The sequence below is a fragment of the Dasypus novemcinctus genome, chromosome 5 (assembly GCF_030445035.2).
Source record: "Dasypus novemcinctus isolate mDasNov1 chromosome 5, mDasNov1.1.hap2, whole genome shotgun sequence".
Taxonomy (NCBI): domain Eukaryota; kingdom Metazoa; phylum Chordata; class Mammalia; order Cingulata; family Dasypodidae; genus Dasypus; species Dasypus novemcinctus.
In genome coordinates, this window is record NC_080677.1 from 146,748,675 (window position 1) to 146,771,991 (window position 23,317).

The following is a 23,317-nucleotide window of genomic DNA, read 5'->3' on the forward strand; positions in this document are numbered from 1 at the left end:
GCCCCAGTGGCGACAGGGGAAATGAAAGCTTCCTCATCGCCGAGCTAGCAAGGCCCACGTTTTCCCCTCAACTGGAGGGTCGCCCCCCACTTCCATTCGCCGCTGACCCCAAGCCGGAAAGCCAGGCGGAAGAGACCAGGGACCCCCGCGGCTCGCGGACGTCCGCCGCCGCCCAGTTAGGCGCGCTGTAGGAAGCGGGGCGCACGCCTCCGCCGCCGTTGCGTTCCCGTCCCCCAACCGTCGAGAAGGGGCGCGAGCTCCCGGGCGGGGTCTCCGCGGCGGCCGTCGCGCCCCTGCCCGTCGGCCGGTGCCCCCGCACGCCGCGACCCGCGGTCGCGCCCCAGACAGCAGGTCGCGCTCGGCCCGCCCCCGAAGGCGGGATTGGCGCAGCTCCTCCGCGCCGCGGCCCCATTGGTGCGCGCCGCCGCCCCTGGGCGCTCGAGGCCGGCCCGGGAGGAGGCGGGCGGCCGCGCGGCTCTAAAGGCGGCTCGGAAGGCGGCGGCGGCGGCGCGGAGGCAGCGCCGGCACCTCGGCCGTTCCCAGATCCCGCGCGGGCGCTGCGCATCCCCTGACAAGCCGCAGGCACCTCTCGGCGACCCCAGTCACCATGAGTACCCCCTCTACCCCCCAGGGCTCCTTAAGGAAGCTCCTGGAACATCTCTCCGGGGCCGGCAAAGCCATCGGCGTTCTGACCAGCGGCGGGGATGCCCAAGGTGAATCAATAAGTCACCCCCTCCCCTGGCCCCCGGGAAAGTGGGAGGCTGCGGAGGAGGGCTGCCTGGGTCCCGCAGCGGATGCAGTCGCGGGCGGGGGCGCTGGGAGCGGCGGCCCCGGGCAGAGGGGCAGGAAGGAGGGTGGGTGGGGGCGCCCGGGAAGACGCTCCCAACTCCCAGGACTAGCGGTGATACCTGTTGGGGGGACGAGAGTGGGCACGGAGCCTCCGGAGTTCCCGAGGCGTGGGTAAGGGGCGCGGTGGAAGAGACTGTCATGTTTTCCAGGAAGAATCAATTTTCCACCTCCACTTTTTAAGCATTGAGCTTGGCGGCTGGGGCGCCTGAACTGGCCCCCCCGAGGCCATCCTACACCTCGCCCGTACCCCGAAAGCCAGGCCGCCCACCGCCACTTAGACACGGCCCTTCCGCGACCGCGGCAGCTTCCGATGCCGCAACTTCCACCTCCAGCCCTGTCTTTGCACCTTTCCGCCCCTCCCCAGCCCCACCCCGCCAGCACCCCGAAATGAAATCGAGAAAAAGGGGAAAAAATGCTTTACTCCCCGGCGGCTGCTCCCGCGGATCGGCGCCCTGTGCGGCGCGGGGAGGGGAGTGGGCTGTGGTGCTGCATTGCAGGGGCGGTGGCGGGCCTGGCTTCCTGCCGGGACCCCGCCCGAGTCACCCCAGGCAGCCCGAGGGCACTTGGCGTTTTGCCTGGGAAAAGGCTTTCTCCCCCCGCCCCCCCATCCCCACCCCCACTACCTCCTGGCCCCTTTCGGCTTGTGACAAAAGTGAAAATTAAAATGGGTAGCCAGGCCCTCTCCCTCCAGCCTCCCTTCTACGGGAAAGACTTCCCAGCGCGCCGGCGGGAAGCCGGGGAACTCCCCGCACGCCCCCCGCGCGGGCGCTGCGGGCTCCGGCGGTGCCCGAACCAGTCCTGGGGACTGCCATCGTGGAAGAGGAGGCGCCGCGCCCCGGGCCGGCGACACACGGAAAGAGAACCTTGAGCCTTTTTAAAGGAGAGGTGACGGGGCGCGCCGTCGGTCTTGGAAGGATCCTCGGGACCACTGGGGGCCACTGGAGTCCCCGGAGGATGTGATTTCCTGGTCCCTTGTGAGCCCGCAGTTGGCGGCAGAGCCAACAACCGCGAAGTAGAGCAGCGCTTCTCAGGCAATGCTCTCCTGCTCTTGCAGTCACTTGGTGCCTTAATGATTGCTCAGGCTACGGACGGAGTCCCGGGAGCTATTTTTCCTCCCTTGTCCCAGTTATGTTGAAAAGGCTCGAATGGTCACATTTTTTTGAGGCCCCGTATGGCATTGGGATGTTCGAGCGAGAGACCGAGCTTTTCCGGTCCCAGCCTCTCCTCGGTGCCCTGGCCTTCTCCCCGTGCCGTAACCTTCCCTTTGCCCTTGAGAAGGGGCCCACGTGCGGGGGCAAAAGCCGGGTGGCGCGTCCTGCGGTGGGGACGAGTTGTGGGCGCTGCGAGGCGCAGGCCCCTCCCCGGGCCGCGCGGTGCCTACGTGAGGCCCGGCCTGTCGCTGCGGGGCCGCCTCCTCGCCGTCGGCCCTCCCGCCACCCAGCGGTGATGCCTGGGTGTCCCGGCTTGTTCCGGGCTCGGCTGTCTCCAGACGCAGGGCGGCAGAGTACGCGGCGGTGGCTCTTGCCCAAGTCCTCACAGCATCCTCTGAAGAGAGCCCCGGAGGCCGGAAGGGAGCCCGGGAACTGCTGGCTGTCCCGTGGTCGGAGCGAGACCTTCCTCGTTCCATTAAAGGCTGCCATTGCCGAGCCAGAAACCTTCCACCTCCCACTCAACACACTTCCATCCAAGCGAAGGCTTGGTGTTCTAGGACTTAAGTATAAACGTTCTTCGTGGAGGGCTGACTTCCTAGAGAAAGAAAATATTGTGATAAACCAAAGGCTGAAATTGAGCATGTAAGAGTGAAATAGGAGATAGCTCATTTTCCAAGTTATTTAAACAAAGGTCTTAGGATATTTATGCGTGGGTTGGGGGTCGGCACTGAGGAGTCACTCCTCTGTCAAATGGCTTCAAATGCATTCCCTCCAAAGACATCAAGCTAGGACAAACTTGGATGCTCTCTGAAGGTATCTGATCTTGGGCTGTGAAAGGGAGGAAGTGACGTGTTGACACAGGAAGAGGAATTGATCTCTTCAAGCCACGAGGGCTTCAGGGTTGGGGTTTCAAGGTCATTTTAGAACTAAGGTCAGTGGGGAAAAAATTATGGGTCATGTTTTTTAAATCCTTGTCTAAAAGTTTGGTAAAATACTTGGTAGTTCATGTACAGACTTGGGAGCTAGGGTACAATGGATGGAATCTTCACATTTTCTTTGTTACTTATCATGGTTATGCTTCTTGTGGGGCGATTAAGAAGAACAAAGTTTGGGAAGTCAGTACCACTTCTGAGTGGAAGAGGATGCACTGAACACCACAAATGTATCAGAAAGTTGCTGGGTTGGTATAGCATCAGGGTCATGGGAGATGACTGCTCTGAGCAACAAATGGCCTCAAAAGACAGCATTAATTTCCTAGGGCTGCTGTGGCAAGGTACCACAAATGAGGTGGATTGACACAGAAGTTTACTGAAGTCTGAAATCAAGGTGTTTGGAGGGCTGTGCTCCCTTTGAAGACTGTGGGGAAAATCCTGCCTTGCCTCTTCCTAGCTTCCAGCCGGCAATTTGCTTGGTGTGCCTTGGCTTGCAGCTGCAGCTCTTCAGTATATGACTTTGTCATCACACAGTGGTCCCTATGCCTAATGCTCTCAGTTGTCACATCTTGGAAAAGCCAATAATTGCCCATGAAGGGCACTTTCCTTTGGACAGTGCCAGGACCTTTTACTTTTTATTTTTGAAAATATCATGTAAACAGTTTTCTCCTGCTGTGATATTATCTCGGATCAGATATAGTGGATACATTTATTTTGAGAAGGTCCCTGTCTTAGTTTGCCACAGGACTGCCAATGCAAAAGTATCCGAAATGGGTTGGCTTTTCTAATAGGAAATTTATTAGGGGTAGACTGAAATGTCCAAATGAAGGCATCAGCAGAGATGCTTCCTTAGAGGTCCTGCCATGTGGCAAAGCAAGATAGCCATAGATCTCCGCTGAAGTCCCTACCTTCCCCTCCAGAATCTCCCTGCCTTCCCCTCTATAATCTGCCATCTTCTGGAGCTTGGCTGTGGGCAACCAGGCATAGCCCTTGTCTCTTACTGGACCTCCTCTCTTAGTCTTGGCTGCTCTGCTTCCTTCTCTAGTTTGGCTGTGAACTCTCAGGCATATGGCTCATTTCTTTAGCCTGGGCTTGTCTCCTCCACCTTGAGCTCCCGCATGGGTCCAGCCTCTTGGGGGGGTTGTGCTTAAGCTTTGGTTGTTATTGATCGATTGTCAAGTCCTCACTCAACGTCTGAATCAAATGCGGCAGCTTCTTTTTCCTGCATGTATCTCTTTCCCCATGTCTCCATTTCTATCAGCTCTAGTAAGAGGGTGGAGACTCAACCTGAGTCACACCTCATTAGTGTAGTCCAGTCAAAAGGGTCTCACACCCACAGGAATAGATTCACTCAGAAACTTAATCCTTCTCTTTTTGGGATTCATAAAACAACTTCAAGCTGCCACAGTCCCCTTAAGATGTGTTCAGAGAACCTAGTCTTACGAGCAACAGATTTTCAGACACTTAGTAGATTATTCCTAGGGGTATCTATTTTGACCCCATTCTTTTACCATTTAGTCTTGATTCAAATTATACAATACTTGATTTTCTCTGGGATAGAAGAATTTTGCTTGAGGATAAAAGGAGAACATTTTAGGATCTTTCTAACCCAAAATTAGAAATTATGAAATATCTAATTGTGAAATTATGATAAAATTCCATGTTGAGATGGAATAGATGAATAGCTACTATCTTTTGGGCACATTTTATATACGAGGAGCTTTACCGGTCTTATCTCTAGGCTTAATTGCATTACTCCATATTATGTATTTTTCTCCATTTTGGAGTTGGGGAAAATGACCAACAAAGCGATAAGTAACTTAGTTAAGATAACTAATATGTGCTAATGCCAGATTCACAAAATGGCAGGTGACTGTAAGTTCTAGTGCTCTTCTTTTTTTAATGAAGTCATTTAGATAAAGTAAACCTTCACTGACCAAAATTACTCATTTTTTTTTAAATCCCCAGAGTAATATTTGTTAGCTATCAATTCCTCAATATCAGAACTCTAGAAACAGTAGTCAGAAGTGTGAGCTACCAGTTGATTTAACCCAGGCACCAAGTTGATCTTTCCACTCAGCAAATATAAATTGGCCTACAGGTCAGTGTATTGCATTGGGTTCCTTCCGGGTCCCCCTGAACTTTGCTTGCATGAGGCCCCAGTCAAATGCAAAGGGAACTAGAGATCAGCGGATATCTTTCCTCACAGCTCCAGGGCCACTTACTATCCTAGAACTCTGTAGAAACAAGTTATTTAGAATTATTATTAACCTTACGCCTATCATATGAAATCTGTAATTGCGTCATTTTTTATGACTGCAAATACATTTGTGTGACATATTTATATGACCTATAAAAACTAGACATTTTGCCGTCTTTCAGAAAGAGCATGTTTTTCTCCCTCTTGATTCCAAAGGAAAAAGGGAAGGAAAGCTCTTATTAGAGTACTCAAATCTTTTATCATGCAGTATTGTGATGAATTAAATAAGCTCTGTTAATGTAATGGGCTATAAAACAGCAATTTAAATGATGACTATGATAAAGTGGCAGTTAAGGGCAAAAATCTGGATATGAAATTTTACATCTACTATGATCGCAACTATGTTGCAATGTTTATTGAACAAAGATCAGATGGCTGTATGTTAAGAAAAGTTGCTGAGTTTTCGAGTCTCTTTTTCAACAACCTTGGTATAGGGTTATATTCTTTCTCTTTCTTTTTTTATCTGCCTGGAGGCTCCAATTTCCTCTCAACTACCCTTTATTCTGTGCTTCTTTATCACCATGTACTTAGTTTGTTCAGAAATACAGTAATTGTACCTGTCAGATGTAAGAAGCAACTAGCTTCTGGCAAGAGCAGTGTACTGAGAACTAAAAGACTTACTTACGTCTTGGTCCCATGACAGGGTCACAGATTTTTCATTTGCAAAATGAGGAGATTGGAATCCATCACTGTCTTCTCTCCCCAGTCCTGTCTTCCCTGCTTCCTCTCTCCCCCAACCCTTTTCTTTAGTGGAAGAGTTCAGGCCAAAGTAGAATGTGTAAAAGAGATAAAAGCTGGTTTGCTCTGGGGTCCCTCCAGAAGCCCTACCCTAAGAAGCTCGTTAGCCACTGAGTCTCTGCCTTCATGAGAGTTTGAATTACCTGAGGTTCTGATTTTGCGGGTTCTGATTTAGTAGGTTTAGAGGTTCTGCTTTTTGGCTTAACACACGCAGAAAATGCTGGTGCAGTTGATACCACTGGTACCAAGTTTTGAGCCAGAAGCTAAAGAGAGCAATTTGAAAACCCAGGTAGTCCCACTTTTCTCAGGTTTCTCCAAGATTTAGCCCATCTCAAAACACATGAATATTTTCTGAAGTTGGCCAGGATTTTGACTTAGAAGATTAATTAATATAGGGCCCCTTAAGTAAAAAAAATAAGTGTTTATGAAAATCATCTCATCAGAAGTTTCTTTAAAGAGGAAAAGGATTACAAAGTGTTATACATTACCCATATGCAGTCAGCCCTTATTTTTCCAGTTCTGCTTTAATATTATTAGTTTCTTTTTTTATTTAATCATTATACAAATTAAAGAATCACCACTTATGTATCAATGCTTTAGAATAGTAAAGTCCCTTCTCTCATGGAGCTCACAATATTGTGCTTTAATAGAGGGAGGAGGACGAATAAACCAATATATAGTGTCAGGGGCTGATGAGTGCTAAGAAGAAAGCTGTCCAGGGGAAAGAGTTCCTATTTTATGTCGGGTGGTAAGGAAGCTTCTGGTTCAGGACTTTGACCCACCATCGGATATAAGCAAGTGAGCCAGCAGGAAGCATCGGGTAAAGGTCAAAGCATAGGGGCCTACTTGGCTTCTAGCAGGAACTTCAAGAAGGGTGGTGTGGATGGAAAGGGTGACAGCTGTGTGAAAGTGGTGGGAAATAAGACTGGAGGGGTAGTGGCGGGGGATTGTACAGACTTGACTTTATGTGAGCTGGGTGGGCGGCAACCTGGGCTCTTTGAACTTTAGTGGAGTGATGCAAAGAAAACCTTGAGCCAGGTTAAGAAGAGAAAGGGGGAGGAAAGGAAGTGGAAACCTGAGGTTAGGAAGGAGGACAGAGAATCAGGGCATAGATGGAGGGGCTGTGTGTGAGTGGAGCTGGGGTAGATGGCAGCATGGACGTATGCCCGTAGGAACACCTCCGTGGAGAGGAAATCAACGATGCAGGAAAGAGTGGGGACTCCAGAACTGAGTGGCTTGATGAGGTCAGGGGGTGGGATCTAGTTTATAAGCAGAGAATTTGGCCTGAGATTGGAGTTCATCTTTTGCCATGGGATAAAGGCAGAGTATATGACTATATGCGGGTAAAAGGATATTCTTTGTGGCATGCTCATAATAGTAAAAAGGGGAAAAGAAGCAAAAACCACCAATAGGAAATTAATAAATTATGGTACCTGCAGTGGAATACTCGTCAGCCTTTAATGAAGAGGCTTTGTGTTGATTGTGGCCGGATGTATGCAATGCATTGAAGATTAAAAAGTAGATTCAAGAGCAGCCTACCCAGTAGAAATGTAGCTTGCATTGTTAGCTCATATGTGGTTTAAAACTGGCTAGTAGCCACATTAAGAAAGACTTAAAATTAATTTTAAAAGGTTTTTATTTAACCCAGTATTTCAATACATAACCAATATAAATATTATTAAAGAGATAGTTTACACTTTACCCCCATACTAAACCTTTGTGTGTATCTACCACAATGTATCTCAATTTGGACAAAACACTAGGCTAGTGGGCAGTCTGGTGGACAGTGCATTTCTAGAGTAATATTTAGTATGATACTGCTTCTATTTAAGAGACAAAGATATGAAAGTTTATGGTAAAGGTCTGTATGGTGAGCATAAGACCACTAGGAGTGGCCTGTTGCTAGCTAAGGTTTGCAGTGGGCTTATAAACGCAGCACGTGTCAGGTTCGTTCCACCATATGGCTTTTGCTTGACTTAAGCTGCTCTCTGCCTGGAGTGCACTTTTCAAAATGTGCACTTGACTAATGTCCCTCACCTTCGATTCTGTTCTCAAATATCACTTTTCAAAGAGGCCTACTCTAAGCGCTCCATTTGTGATTACAACCCCTCTCTGAACCTTCCGCATACCCAATCCCCCTTTTCATTTTTTCAACTTCTACTATTGAGTGTAATTTACTTATTATGTTTATTGTTTGAACTCTACCAAGGCCAGGATCTTTTTCTGTTTTGTCAATGATGCATCCCAATAGTACCTGGTAAACAGTAGGCGCATGATACATATGTATTCAATGAATGAATGAATGAATCAAGAGCTCCTTATAAGTTTGACAATAGTCTTAACATTAGACGAGGTAATTTGAATAGTGCATGAGAGAAGCTCTCAGCCTGATAACTTTGATTGACAAGATTTTCCTTAGGATTTTTTTCTCCATATCTAAATTATTAAAAGAGAAAGATTTTTCCATTACCAAAAGTTTTCCATCATCTCCAACAAAAAGTCTGTACAATTGAAACATTAATTTCCTATTCCCTACCCCCACTCTATTCCCCACTACTGACACTATGAGTTTGTTTTTCCTAATTATTATTTCATATCAGTAAGAACATTATAGTATTTGTCCTTTTGTCTAGCTCTTTCACGCAATATAATGTCTTAAAGGTTCATCCATGTTGTCACATGTATCGAATATTATTCCTTTTTATAGCTGAATAATTCACTGTATATACCACATTTTGTTTATCCATTCATCATTTGATGGACACTTGGGTTGCTTCCTTCTTTGGCATCTGTAGATAATGCCACCATGAGCATTGGTGTGTCAATATCTGTTCCAATCCCTGCCTTCAATTCCTTTGGTTACACACTTAGAAATGGAATTGCCAGGTCATAGGGTAATTCTATACCTAACATTATAAGGAATTACCAAACTATTTTCCACAGTGGCTGCACCATTTTACATTCCCAAAAATAATGAGTTGAGCATTCCTATTTTTCTGCATCCTTTCCAACATTGGTAATTTCCCATTTTGTTTTTTTTTTAAGCAGCTATTCTAACAGGTGTGAAATGACACCTCATTGTGGTTTTGATTAGTATTTCCCTAATGCCTAATGATGTTAAATGTCTTTTCATTGCTTTTTGGACATTATATGTCTTCTTTGGAGAAATGTTTATTTAAGTCTGTTCTGTCCATTTTTAAATTGGGTTGTTTCCCTTTTTTTGTTGACTTGTATGGTTTCTTTGTATATTCTACATATTAAACCCTTATATGTGATTTCCAAATATTTTCTCACATTGCATAGGTTGTCATTTTGTTTGCATGTATAAAGTCCTTCGGGGAATAATAGTTTTAATTTTAATGTGGTCTAATTTATTTTCTTTTTTTCTTTTGTTGCTTGTGCTTTGGGTGTAAAGTCTAAGAAACCATTGCCTAACACCAGGGTTCTGAAAATGGTTTGCTACCTTTTCTTCTAGGAGTTTTATAAGTTCTGGCTCTTATATTTGGGTCTTTGATCCATTTTGAATTGATTCTTATATATGACATAGGGGCCCACCTTCATTCTTTTGCATGTGGAAATCCAGTTTTCCCAGCACCATTTGTTAAAGTGACTATTCTTTTCCAGTTGAGTGGTCTTCAAACCTTTGTCAAAAATCAGTTGGCCATAAATGTAAGGGTTGATTGCTGAAAGCTCTATTTGATTCCACTGGTCTATATGTCTGTCCTTGTGCCAGTACCATGCTGTTTTGACTCCTGTAGCATTTTAATATGTTTCTGAATTGTGAAGTGTGAGCCCTCCAACAGTGTTGTTCTTTTGCAAGATGGCTTTAGCTATTTCAGGGCCCTTACCCTTCCATATAAACTTGATGACTACAAAGAAAGTGTTGGAATTTTGATAGAGATTGAGTTGAATCTGTACCTTGCTTTGGGTTGAAATAATATCTTAAGAATATTTAGAGTTCTAGTCCATGAACATGGACTGCCCTGTCATTTATTTAGGCCTTCTTGGATTTCTTTTAGCAATGTTTTGTAGTTTTCTGTGTACAAGTTCTTTACATCCTTGCTTAGATATATTCCTAGAAATTTTATTCTTTTAATTGCTTTTGTAAATGGATTTTTTTTCTTGATTTCTTCTTCAGATTGTTCATTACTAGTATATAGAAACACTTGATTTTGGGATGTTGATCTTGTACCTCACTACTTTGCTGAGTGCTTTTTTTTTTTGTTCTATTAGCTTTGTTGTGGATTCTTCAGAATTTTCTCCATCTAAGATCATGTTATCTGCAAAAAGGGAATGTTTTACTTCTTCCTTTCCAATTAAGTTCGTTTTCTAACATATTCTAACACTTTTGCTTTGGTAGAAATATGAAAACTATACAAATTTAAGTATAAAAGAGTAAGACGAATGAGCAGCCTGACTTTATTTTCAGAAGGGACTTAAATATAATATTCACATTAGTAGGTGAGTTACTGTGAATACTGGGAAATATTCATGAGACTTGGGACAACACCCAAGTCTTAACCTTAAAAAAAGGTTAAGTAAGGGGATTCATTACATTCTTCAGGTACCAGTGGAGATAAAAAGTTGAATCAAAGTTATTTTACTAGAATCAGTATATTCCTCTTTTCTTATTAGTTGATCCCAATTTAAATTTTATCAGAACAGAATTTCAGGAAGCATTTGGAAACTGGTAGGTCCTACTCAAGGTAGCCAATAACTAAGGATTTATGGGCTACTTTCTTGTTAACGCCGGGCAATAGGCACATAAGACTCCCTGACCTCAGGAAGTAAGGTGATCTTAGTAACAATCTTAAATGCATTATGATTTAGCAGAAACTATTTTAGAATATATAATGTCAAGAAAATAATTTAGTAATATATGCTTTTTATTACATCTAAAGTAATAAATTATGTATTTCTTACTTAATTGCACCCTAAGTGCTTCAAAGTTTTATTTTTGGTTCACGTAGTACAATACTGGACATTCCCTGAGGACTAGGGTGAAAGTTTTTCCAAATTTCCAAATTTCAAATTCAAAGAAGTGGCTTCAAAATTTTCCAAATTATGAATAATTTGGAATTACTTTACAATATTTATGATTTCTTGCTTGGTAACGTTTTCCCAGAGAAGTAATTATAAAAGTGTGTCCATATTCCCAAATCAGCTACCAAATAAAAAAACTCAAAAGCCCAAAGCACCAAATTCACCCAATCATGCCTGAACTGTTACCAAAAACAGTAGCTTGAGTGTTAAGTGAAAGGCTCTGCACTGCCAGGCATTCGAATGGATGGGTAGCTGAGGCCAAGGGCGGCCCTGAGCGAAATAATAAGTCAGGCAGTGTTCACCTGCTTGGGTGGTGTAAAGCTCCAAATCGAGCAGCTTAATCCCTGCCACTTGGCGTTTGTCCTCCAAGGTCCTCCACTGCTTGGTAGAATATACTTCAGGCCTGTCTTCTCAGAACACTTCCACCTCAAGGGCCCAGCATGAGGCAGCCGTTCTCAGTCCAGGTTTTACACGAAGTTCACGTGGTGAGCAAACAGGCCCCAATCCCAAACAAATAAGAATTTAGGACCCAGTTGGGTGTCTTTAAAAAGTTTCTTTTGGGGACTTTAATGCTCAGTCATTTTAATAGAGGAAATCAGAAAGTCTTTTAAGTTAGAAAATAAGATATTGTAGGCCAGGGTTCCCATTCCAGCTCTACCTTGCGTTAATTTGCTTAGCTGTGGCTAATCAGTTTATCCTTGCAGAGCCTCCATGTTCACCTCTCCCCAGGGTGAAATCACTTCCTCCACCGGCTTCCTGTGGGAATTTTCCGGGAGGCTCAGGGAAGTGGCGCTATTATTATGGTACAAAATATACCAGGCTCCAGCCAGGATGCTACCAGCTCCTCCGCTGCTGGGGCTGGAGGTACGCCGCGGCTGAAAGCAGGCTGCCTCCACTTGGTTACACTAACTTGCGACCCTTTAAAGCGGAGAGCTGTACATCTCAAAACGTGGTGGCCGGTCACCCGCATCCTTAGACAGATCCCCGACTGGGAAGCTCTGGGAGGGCCCAGCAGTCTGCGTTCATTCCAAGCTCCCCATTGACAGATGCAGGCCTAAGGTGAAGAATTACTGCTTTAGGTAATAGTGCTATTTTCCCCCAGAGAAGACAGGTTAATCCGGAAGAGGCATTGGCAGTGAGGGTGGTGTGAAGATGTTCAGACTTTGTGGGGCAGAGTTTTTGCCCCATAGGGATTGAACCTAGGATCTCCTGTATGGGAAGCAGGCGCTCAACCACTTGAGCTACATCCGCTCCCTGGGGTATGTTTTTATTCTACACGGGAACCTTCTGTGGGTCACCTGTACCATAGCCTCCTTTTCACATTTTTTCTTCCCACTATTTCCGATCCACTTACATTTTCTGAAATTCAAAAAAAAAAAAAAGGGATTATGACTTTGAAAGACCCCATGGAGGTCTTCAGAAGGAGGATGGGGTGCAAAAGGCAAAGCAAACCGCGGTAAGTCAGGTATTAATTGTGCTTCTTTATCACCTGGTGCCTCTACCGTTTAAATACTTGGTGGTTCATTTATCAATTACACTGGCTACAGAATAAAGTCCTGGAATCATCGACTCTTTTGGAAGGGGTTTTAAAAAGCTTTCATTCATTTCCTTAAGATCTAAAGGTAAATACATGCATTCACTGAGCTGCATGTTAGGAGAGCCAAGTTAAGTTAGGCTTTCTGAGGCCTTCAGACCTACAGCCTGATTGGAGAGATGGACATGCAGGCACATAGGTCCAATAAAATGTCACAAGAGTGAGCACAAAGAGGATGGGGAAATTCTCCCCTGCCAGGATTAAGGAGGAGTGAGGTGAGGGAAAAGAAAAGTCAGGAAATCTTCATGGAGAATGAGAGAAGTTGAATAGTCAAGACTAAGAAAGGGCATTCCCGTGGTGGGGGAGAAGGGTCTAGTGATGAGACATTAACAGTCCCTTGGGGAAACTGCTGTAGTTCCAGGCAGATGAAGGGTGAGGGTCAAAGGCAGGAACATGCAAAGATGGGGCTAAGCAGGTAGGAAGAGACCTGATCACAGGAGATTGTTCTTTGAGGGGTTTGGATTGTACTCCACAGGCCTTGGGGAATTCCATTGTCTACAGAAAGATTGTGACCAAGGGAGTGACATTGTCATGTTTGTATTTTAGAAAGAGAAGATGGATGCTAATATAGAAATATCCCAAACCTATTGTTGAAGGTAAAAATAAAAAGCAAGTGCAAAGCTACATATAGGGGAAGTGGGTGTGGCTCCAGTGAATGAGCTCCCGCCTACTACATGGGAGGTCCTGGGTTCGGTTCCTGGTACCTCCTAAAGAAGATGCGCAAGACAGTGAACTGATGCGATGGGTGTGTGCGGCGAGGTGATGCAACAAGATGATGCAACAAAGAGACACAAGGAGGAAAACATAATGAGAGACCCAATAAAGCAGGGAGCAAGCAGAGGTGGCACAAGCAATTAGATCACCTCCTCCCACATGGGAGCTCCTGGGTTCAGTTCCAGTCCCTCCAAAAAAAAAAAAAAAAAAAAAGATGAGCACACAATGAAAACACACAGCAAGTGCAAAAGAGTGGGGGGAGGGAGGAGAAGTAAAATCCTTTAAAAAAAAAAACAACACTACATATAGGGTAAAAACAATACTAACAATTTAATACTGAATTTTCTATGGGTACTTCTATGGCTCTTTCTAGGAGGGGAGAGGGTCAGGAAAAGAAGAAAATAGGGTATTAACTTTATTGGTGATTTTTTTTTAAACAGGAAGAGTGCACTTATTGAAGACAGGCAAATGCTGGATTCCTCAAGGTTCTTGGCTATGTTGCATGAATGAATTTAAGGACAAGCCAGTTTAGTTAGGCCAGTAAAAAGAATTTATTGGGAAATGGGGAAGAACAGAGCTTGCTGTGGAATGGGAAAGATGAAAATACACACCACGATTTGGTGAGGGCTCCTCTAGGTAGAGAGAGCGAGCTCTGCCTTGTGTGGTTACCTTTTAAACTGTTAATTGTTTTCCCCCCTTGCTAATGCTACGTGCATGGGCCCAGTTGTTATGGTTTACCCCACCTATGGTGGGGGCCAATGGTGAGGCCTGTTTGGAATTTCCAGGGCCAAGGGGAGGCCCCAGAAAGAGAAACTGGGTCCTCAAGGTTAACCTCAAGGTCTCAGCGAGGTCTCGCAGCCATGTTGTGGCTCGTATTCTCCTCGTTTCCTTGGCTAACCTGCCTCACTTATCAATAATTTATATCATAACAAGCAAAAGAGAAAAAAAACTTTTAATCATTCTGGTTGTGGGTATGGATAATGTTAGAGGGAGACAACTGGATTCAGGGAGAAATGTTAGAAGATTTAAATTTTATGGGCAAGAGGGATCTAGGATATTGGCAGTATCTAGCGTTAGTGACAGAAAAGAAAATTGTATTATTCAGCAAGAGAGAATAGAGGAGGAGGGAAAAATTACCAGGGTAAAATAATTTATTACATTTTTAAATGGTAAGTTTGTTTCTGTAAGATGACCACTAATTAATCAGTAAATCATTACCATTATGTAGATAGCCAAATGTGATATGAAACTGTCTTTAATTTCTTTCAAGGAAAGTCCTCTGGGAAAGTAAGAAAAATGCCCTAGATTTAGTTTGTTTAGGTATGATTATTTATAGCTTGTTGGTGTAGTTTAATCTTTTTCTAATAAAATTGCCTGATTTGTCTTGTATTTAAGGCCATAGTCTAAATATTTTTTTGCCCATGGTAGACAGTAATGAAATAATCTATTTTTCATCTCCTCAAGTCACAGACCAATTGTCCTTTTTAGCATTATTTTTTTTAAAATAGTAAATGTAAGTAAACACTTATCCTCTGTGTTGTTTTGCAATTGGATGTAGTTGCCTGCAAATTCGAACTGACCTGAGGCGACACATATTCTGCACCTGTTTGCAGCAAGAGACTCTAAAGTAAAGGTGGTAAAGGTACTTTATTTATAAAGATATTTAATGATTGCTTGAACCCTCAGAATGCCAGACATCAATTGTTTCTCTTAACCCTTACACTTATCCTGGAGGTATGTTTTGTGCTCTTTTGTCACATTAGGAAATTGAGGCTTAAGAGAAGTTATGCAATTTACCAAAGGTCATGGTTAATTAACAGCAGAGCCGGAATTAAAACCTAGTTCAATGAAAACCCTAAGCCACCGTCACTATTTTTATGTTTCCTCCTCAGGTATGAATGCTGCTGTCCGCGCTGTAGTGCGCATGGGGATATACGTGGGAGCCAAAGTATATTTTATCTATGAGGTCAGTTTCTGTTATATATTCACTTTCTCTAATCCTCGGGAATGAGCTCCTTGCATTTGTTCAGTGCTTTGCAGGGTGCAAAGGACTTTCACATCAGCCGCCCCGGGGGCTCCTGGCAGTAGCCGGAAGAGGTGCATATGTGATGCTGGACAAATTCAGACAGCTAATTAGGAGAGGGCAGGTCGGGTGATCCAGGTGGCTTCACTAGACCAGGTGAGCCAGCTTCTGGGGAATTTTACGCTGGAGTTAGTACTCACTGGCCTGGGCCACCATCTATGTACAGGCAGTTGGGAAATGAGAGAAGCGATTAGGTATGGTACAAATCTCCATTTTGATATCGATTTCTGGTTTTGATTTATGGGATTAAACATCTCAAATAGGCTATATTTATCTGTCGGTCTTATTCCTATAGAAGTGATATATTCATTTAAAATGTGGACTGAATTTTAATAAACATGAAGGTTAATGGAGGGAAAACTGAGCTGGTTTGAGCTTTACATCATTAATGGAAAACCTAAACCACCTCTCTACTACCTATTTATGTGTTAACTTAAAGAGTTGGAAATGAAAGAGCAGGATTGCTCATTGTCTCCTATGTTTTTAGACCCTTACAACTTAGGGGTTAGTTGATTTGGAAGAAAGGTATCAGCATAGTTTGGACTATGTCATTTATTTTAAAAACTCTTAAGAAAAATAATTTATATGTATTTCTTTACATTTTAAAGCATAATAAAACCTTAAAAATGGAAAAAAAGACAATATATTTTAAAATCATTTAGTTCCTACAAAATCACTGTTAGTTTTTTAGTCTGAATTTTTTCAGTATTATATATGTACAAACCTGGATGGAAATACATACATAATCATAATTACAGCAAAATATATTTTATATAGTATATTTTTGCCTCCCATTACATTATGAATATTTTCTGATTGCCACAGACTCCACAACTATTAATTTTAACATCTATATAATATGCCATCAAAATGATCTCTTATCACTTACTTGACCAATTATTTACTCTAACATCCCGTACCACTGGACTATTGCATTTTTCAGCTATCATAACATTGCAAGATCTATATTAATATTTCAAGTTTATTCAATATTTTGTATCATTTCCTGGGTCCCAAGATAGGGCGTTACTGAACTAAAAGGGATGATCTTTATAATGAATCTTGATATGTCTTGCCAAATTGATTTCTGAAAATTTGTTCCAACTCCCAATCCCATAGCAATGTATAGAAGCAGCAATGTCCCCAAATCCCCATCCATCATGTGGGAGACTGCATTTATCTAACTGTCGAAAGGCTGATCATATTCCCATGTTTGTTTACCAAGCCATTTCCCCCTTGGTGAAATGGCGTTCTGATTCTTTTCTCGTTTGTCTCTATAATCTTTTGTCATTTGCTGGAAAGATTTTTCTCCCCTGTTTTGATTTGCTTTTTAAGGTTGTGGTCATATGGTTTTGTTGACATTTATCTGATTTGGGTAATTTTTAAATATTTGTCTAATCAAAGTATTTCCAGGCTATTGTTCTGCCATTTTAGATGTGGATCTTTTTTTTTTTTTTAATCAGATTGCCCTTGTGAGTTTCTGTTGTTGGATCCCAGCCATCCAGGCTGACTGTCCTTTGTTCATGGACATGGAATGAGTATATTAGGCTCAGTGATACAGTATCACATTTTTTTTCTTTTTTACTTCTTCCCTCTCATATTTTGAGTTTGCATACAGTTATCCAAAATAATCTGTCACCTGGGACTACTTGCTTTTTTTTTTTTTTTTTTTTTTGCTACTGATGAAGAGAGTGAATGATGTGTGTACTATTTTAGTTTCCCCTGCCTTTTCTTTTCTTTTTTGGTGGGGATGAGCAGGGGGTGTACATTGTGCCTCAATATTTAAGAGATAGTGCAGTGCCTTCATGTGATAGCAGTTCCTAATAAGTAAGCATGGCTTTTAAAAGCTTTTTAGAGGTTGGGGCATCCTCAGATAAGGTTTTTCTGTTACCATTTTTAAAGTGTGCTCAAATTCCCTGTGGACTCATTTACTTTTTCTTCTAGGTTCCATTTTATTCCCCCAGGAATATAACCTTTACTTTTTCAGCACCAAGTGCCGTTCCTTTTATATTGCATATTGCACTTGTATATTGATTTGACATTGCTTCACAAACAGTAACTTATCTGATCTTTCTAATGATTTTGTGGAGGGTGGGAAGTGATGCAAAGGAAGTTGTTACAGTTATTCATAGTTAAAGAAACTGATGCATTATAGCCAGTATACTTTCTCCGTGACTTGAGGCTCCTTTTAATCTTTATCATGCTAAGAGTGAATATCTACACATTTTACTGCAGTAGTAATTTGATTATGGTATGCTGCTTCTGACTTAACTAAGAGTATTAGATAAAATGTGCTATAACATCATATTGCTTTTTTTTTTTTAAGATTTTATTTATTTATTTCTCCCCACCCCCTTGTTGTTTGCACTTGCTGCGTGCTGTCTTTCAGAGACACTGGGAACTGAACCCAGGACCACCGATGTGAGGGGGAGGTGCCTAATCCCTTGAGCCATCTCCGTTCTCTGTTGTGTCTCTCATTATGTTTTTTCTTTCCCTATCTCTTGTGGTGTCAGCTTGCTGTCTTGCTTATTTTCTTTAGGAGGCACTGGGAACCTCTCCTCCCTATTTTGTTGTGTTTCATTATGTTTTTCTTCTTGCGTCTCTTGTTACATCATCTTGTTGTGTCAGTGTACCATGCCTGCCTATCATACCAGCTCACTGTCTTCTTTAGGAGGCACCGGGAACTGAACCATGGACCTCCTGTGTGGTAGGCAGGAGCTCAGTCTCCTGAGTCACGTTCCTTCCCCACATTGCTTTTTTAAAATCCAAAACTTCTGAATTCTTGCATGTCTCTCCCTCTAAGGTTTTTGCTAAGTGACTTTGGACATATAGGGAGCCAAGTGACTATGGATAAATAAGTTAAGCTTTCTAGTTCCATTTCTTCATCTGTACAAGGAGAATAATATTTGGCCTTCCTACCTTTTTGCTCTTGAAAGCACTTTGAAACGTTTGAACTCTCAAAGAGTGCAAAGTAGCAGTGCTCTTCCCGTTTGCTTGTTTGCGACCATGGCATGTGTGCCTCCTGATTATGGTGTTTTGTAGCTAAGCACAGAATCAGAATGCTCAGCTTCATTTGTTTACTTATAGACTTTCTCAGAATTTGTGGAAATCTAAATGTCTCCTTTGTCTTAGTGTTTTCACGGTTATTTATGCTCTTATAGCCTGGAATTTCTTAGCCTCAGCCCTACTGACACTTTGGGCTGGATAATCCTTTGTTTGGGGAGGGGACTGTTGTACAACCACCCCCCCCCCCAGTCATTCATGACAGTCAGAAATGTTTTCAGACTTTGGCAAATATCTCCTGGGATGGGGCAAAATCACCTCCAACTGGGGACAACTGGTCTGGACCTAGTGGGGCTCAAATTTGGAAGATTTGTTATTTTTTATTTTTTTAAATCATATTTCAGTAATTTAATATATTTGTTTAGTTATAGTCTGGTTTCTAGGACTGCCTAGAGCTTTCCAGGTCACCAGCAGACCAAACCAGTAAAATAGGTTAGTATCAGTTTGTATTAATGATTTCCGTAAAGATTTTCTTTCTTTAGGACAAAGTGTGTGAACAGTGTCTTAATCCGAAAGCTCTCGTCTTTCTGCTTGGAAGTCTGGCATTTTATTTGATTGTGCTGTTCTGTCTGGCTTCTTCTTGATCTCGTAAATCTAGGACACCTACGTGTGGTACGTGCCAAGCTCTTGGACTCAACTGTGAGGCAGAGTGGTGAGGGTTTGCAGATTAACCCATTCTTTCAACCTAGAGAACAGATTGTTGATTCATTCTTTGTTATTTTTCTTTCAGGCAAGGGTTTTTTCCATTAAACATATAAATAAATGCCTCTAGCTTTTTTATTTCAATCCCTTTCAGCAGTTCATCTTTCCTATTAAAAACAACACATTCTAAACGTTAGGTACATTATGGCTTCTAATTATAAAAGAATAAGAGTTAATAGAATGGAATCAACAATTACCATGCTAGTTGTTTCGCTTTCTTCTCTGGGATCCAGGTCAGCTTTCCCTGGCTTTGAGATCTTTGAAGGTCTTGGAGCCCTGCCTCAGCTTTCTCACCTCAGCTTCAGATTCACCTGAAGTTGGCCTTTAATCAGAATTTGAACTATCAGCATGCAACCTTAGCTTTCTTTCTTTCAGGCCCTTTGACCCAATACACTAAATGAGCACTAATTTATCACTTAATAGCTTGGTATCTTTAGTCGGTTCTTAATGGAAGCCCTCAATTTTGCCCCAAGTCTCATTGGTTTTCTTCTCTGATGTGATGAGCCATCTACCTTCACAATTTTTCAAGCAGAGGCTTGTGACTACAGATAGCACTATCTTATCTAAGGCAATCCGGGTCTTTTTACTCAGAAATGTTGGCATCCCCTTCTCCAGCCTGAAATTCTTTCTGTGGTTGATAGGCTGTTTGAGGAAGGAAGTAGCTGACTTTTCTCTAGCAATTTTGTAATCTAGACAATGTCTGCATTCTGGGAATGTTGTAGGCATTGCTCTCACTCTTTGACCAGACCAAGACCAGGCGCTAGGATCAATGTTGTCTTTTTGGAGGCGTGCCAGACTTTTGTTTTTCCTTTTTTCACCTCTCTTGTCACTGACTCTAAATTTCTCCTTTTCCCAAGAATTTTGTAAAGACCAAACAAGGTTATCAATACCACATTGGGTCATATCACTTTGAGGTTTTAAACATAACTATTTCTACATTTGTAACTTCCTTAAATTGAACACTACTTATCTGTTCAATGTCTGCCTAAAAATAGTAAGAGTGATGCTTGAATGTATGGTTAAATATATCACCCTGCAACTTCTCATGTATAGCTGTTCACTGCCAAACTCTGCCATGTCTGACCCTTTTGCTAACATGGACGAATCTCTCTAAGTTGCGTAAGTTACTTAATTTGCAAAAGGCACGCCACCGGGGAATTTCCCTGTAATCCCTAAATTTTTTAATTGAAAAGTTGGCCAGGACACATTTGGGATAATGAAAAGTAATTAGAGTAGTGAGAGTCACCTTTTTTGAAGACTTCTATCGCATGCTCCATTCTTCATGTATGATCTATGACTTTGATTGCTTCAGACAAACTATTTATGGTCAATATTTTAGTTTTCAAATTGCAGAAAGATATCTCTTATCATTTTTTGGTCTGTTCCTCTATTATCTCAAGGGGAATCCATACATCTTAACTGCAGACTTTGCTGTAAGAGAAATACCTATACTATAGAACTTTGGAACCTATCACTGACTTATAGGGAAAGGTTTACTTAATTTTTTCCTGCTCGTGGATTTTGATTTTGTATTTTACCTGGAGTTGGGTGTGGTTTCCTTTGGTTAAAAGAAATTTAATAATGCTAGAGGGCTAAATAATCATGTTTCTGTGTTACTGTTTTTCCAAAGCACCAAATATTGGATTAAACAATGACTTGTCTTGTTCTAACCTATTTTAGAAATTTAAAGTTGATAGTATCTCACCAAGGACAACTCCTAAGGCAATTCCATAGGAATTTTCCATGAAGTCATTAAATCAGTGAGTATAATTGAATTAGTTGACTGTTAGGTCTCTAGCCTAGAACATTCCTCTAGAACCCCGTAGGAAGATAGAACAGTGATCTGGAAGTGTGTTAGGGAGAGGAAATATAGAATCTGGTGTTATTCTTATTAATTTCCTTTGGACATAATTAAGTTCCAATTCTTAAACTTTGGAAACCATCCATATAGAGAATCTTCTACTTCCACCTTTTTCACGAATGCTAAGTTTTGAACAATGACATTTACTAAATCTATGACTTGCGAGCAATTCAGGAACTTAACATCTCAACCTCTCTTAAGTATAGTCTCTTGAACTCTATATGAAATTTTTTTTTTAAAGATTTATTTCTTCCCACCCCTTGTTGTTTTGAACTCACTGTCTGCTTTCTGTGTCCATTTGCTGTGTGTTCTGTGTCTGCTTGTCTTCTCTTTAGGTGGTACCAGGAATTGATCCTAGGACCTTCTGGACTGGGAGAGAAGCACTCAGTCTCTTGTGCCACTTCAGTTCCCTGGTCTTCTGCATCTCTTATTGTCTCTCCTCTGTGTCTCTTTTTTGTTGTGTCATCTTGCTGTGCCAGCTCTCTGTGTGGGCCAGCACGCCTGTGCAGGCTCGCACACCACACGGGTCAGTACTCCTCATGGGCCAGCTGTCTGCTCAGGCTAGCTCGCTGTGTGCACCAGCTTGCCTTCACCAGGAGGCCCTGGGATACAAACCCAGGACCTCCTATATGGTAGATGGGAGTCTAATCACTTGAACCACATCTGCTGCCCTGAAATTCTTTAATTCACTGAAAAATTAAACGAGGAAAACCTCATTTTTCTAGGAAATGAAACATATGTCTATAGATACAGCATCTGTCTTTGAATGCATTAGCCACATCAGTAGGAAGTAAGTGAAAACAGTATCTAGAAAACACTTTTTAAGTATGTGCTATTCAGTAGATTTGTTTTCATATGGTAGTTGCATTGTTCGCTATTCAAACAGCTGTTAACTAAAGCTTTCAGAAAGTCAGATTGGAAAAAAGCATTAACAAGGTGAAAAGCTACAGGGACCCATCCAACATAAGCTTTCTAAAAGAAAATGTCTGTTTTACTATAATTTTTTTTAAAAATGTATATTAGCTTGTATTATGAGAAAGCCCCTCATAGACAAATTCGCCCTTACTCTGTTCAGAAAGTATTTAACAAATGCTTAAAAATGCAGGTCAAAATTTCACCTCTTCCTAAGCAATCATTTAAGAGCAGTTTATGCTTATTTTGACATTGCTCAGAACAATTTCAAATAAGACGTAAAAATGACTTTAGGGCCTGTGGTTCATCTTAGATAGATTTGATCATTGGTCAAATGACTCAGTGCAAAAAAAAAAAATCTGTTTGACAGAGCATTTAATACAGCCAGCCAGAAGTCCCTTAGGTTCATCTTGTAAATTAGAATGAACAAGACAGATAATCTTATATTTGGTCTCAAACTAAGGGTGGCTTTAAAGGTTTTATGGTTTCTTTTGTTTCTCTTGAGTGTCATAAAATTGCCTCTGAAGGCAAATTCTGAAAGGGAATCTTAGGAAATGTTTTGGGCTGTGGCTATTAAATAAGCATTCAACCTTCCAATGAGAAGACTTCCGTAGAAAAAATTCATCTGGAGGTGTAAATTATAGTATGTTTATATAAAATTAGTCTTTCTAATTGAGTTACATTTTCCTTGTTCATAAAAGACAGCTTGAAACTGCAGTTAGTAGTTATTTTTTAAATGTTGCCTGGGCTTAATGACTTGGCAAATTGAAGAATGAGTCATTTCCTAGCTTCTTAGTACATGTGTGCAATAAAAAAGAGCTTTGAAAGCAATGAGGATCAAATCATCCTTTTTAATTTTTTAAGCCTTTTCTTTACCATATGTATTTATGCTACACAAAGAATTAAATTAATTTTGGAAAGCATTTCACTTTTCAAAATATGTGTTACGGCTTATAAAGCAATTTCCTGTGTTATTCTATGTGCAGAGGCATTTGTAAAAGCTGTTTTTGTTGAATCATTGTTTAAATTCTTAGAAATAGTGAAGAGAAAAGGAATTTTCTATTCCCAATAAGGTCTATTAAGCAGTAAAATTTTATGTGATGGTTGACACCAAGGAACAATTTCTGTGAGAATGAATGTTCTAGGAACAATCAAAAGGTTGATGTTCTTTGTCCTGAGACAATCTAAGGATCCTTAGCAATAGTCAGTTCTATCCTCTTAAACAATGAAGGGGCTGGAACTGGCACTTTTCTCCATCATCTCTATGTTTAAGTAACAGTTGAATATTCTGAAATTATTATAGTGGGTTACCTGTGCAAGGGGATTAGTAAGTCCTCGTCTGTTCTGTCAAGCCTTACGGTTAGAGCAACCACACAGCCTGATTGGCCTGAGATGCTATTCTCATGAGTGTGCAA

The 23,317-nt window shown here is 42.0% G+C and overlaps 1 protein-coding gene across 3 annotated transcripts in view; it reads left to right on the plus strand.

Moving 5' to 3' along the window:
- The first annotated feature begins 266 nt into the window (after positions 1-266).
- Positions 267-23,317, plus strand: part of PFKP (phosphofructokinase, platelet) — a 70,327-nt gene continuing 47,276 nt past the window's right edge. The window contains exons 1-2 of one of the 3 annotated variants that reach the window (XM_004476098.3): positions 267-713; positions 15,174-15,247. In XM_004476098.3, coding sequence (XP_004476155.1) covers positions 608-713; positions 15,174-15,247 — 180 coding nt within the window. In that variant the 5' untranslated portion in view covers positions 267-607. The remainder of the gene's footprint in view (positions 714-15,173; positions 15,248-23,317) is intronic. The other 2 variants (XM_012518643.3, XM_004476099.3) reach the window with 2 other exon arrangements.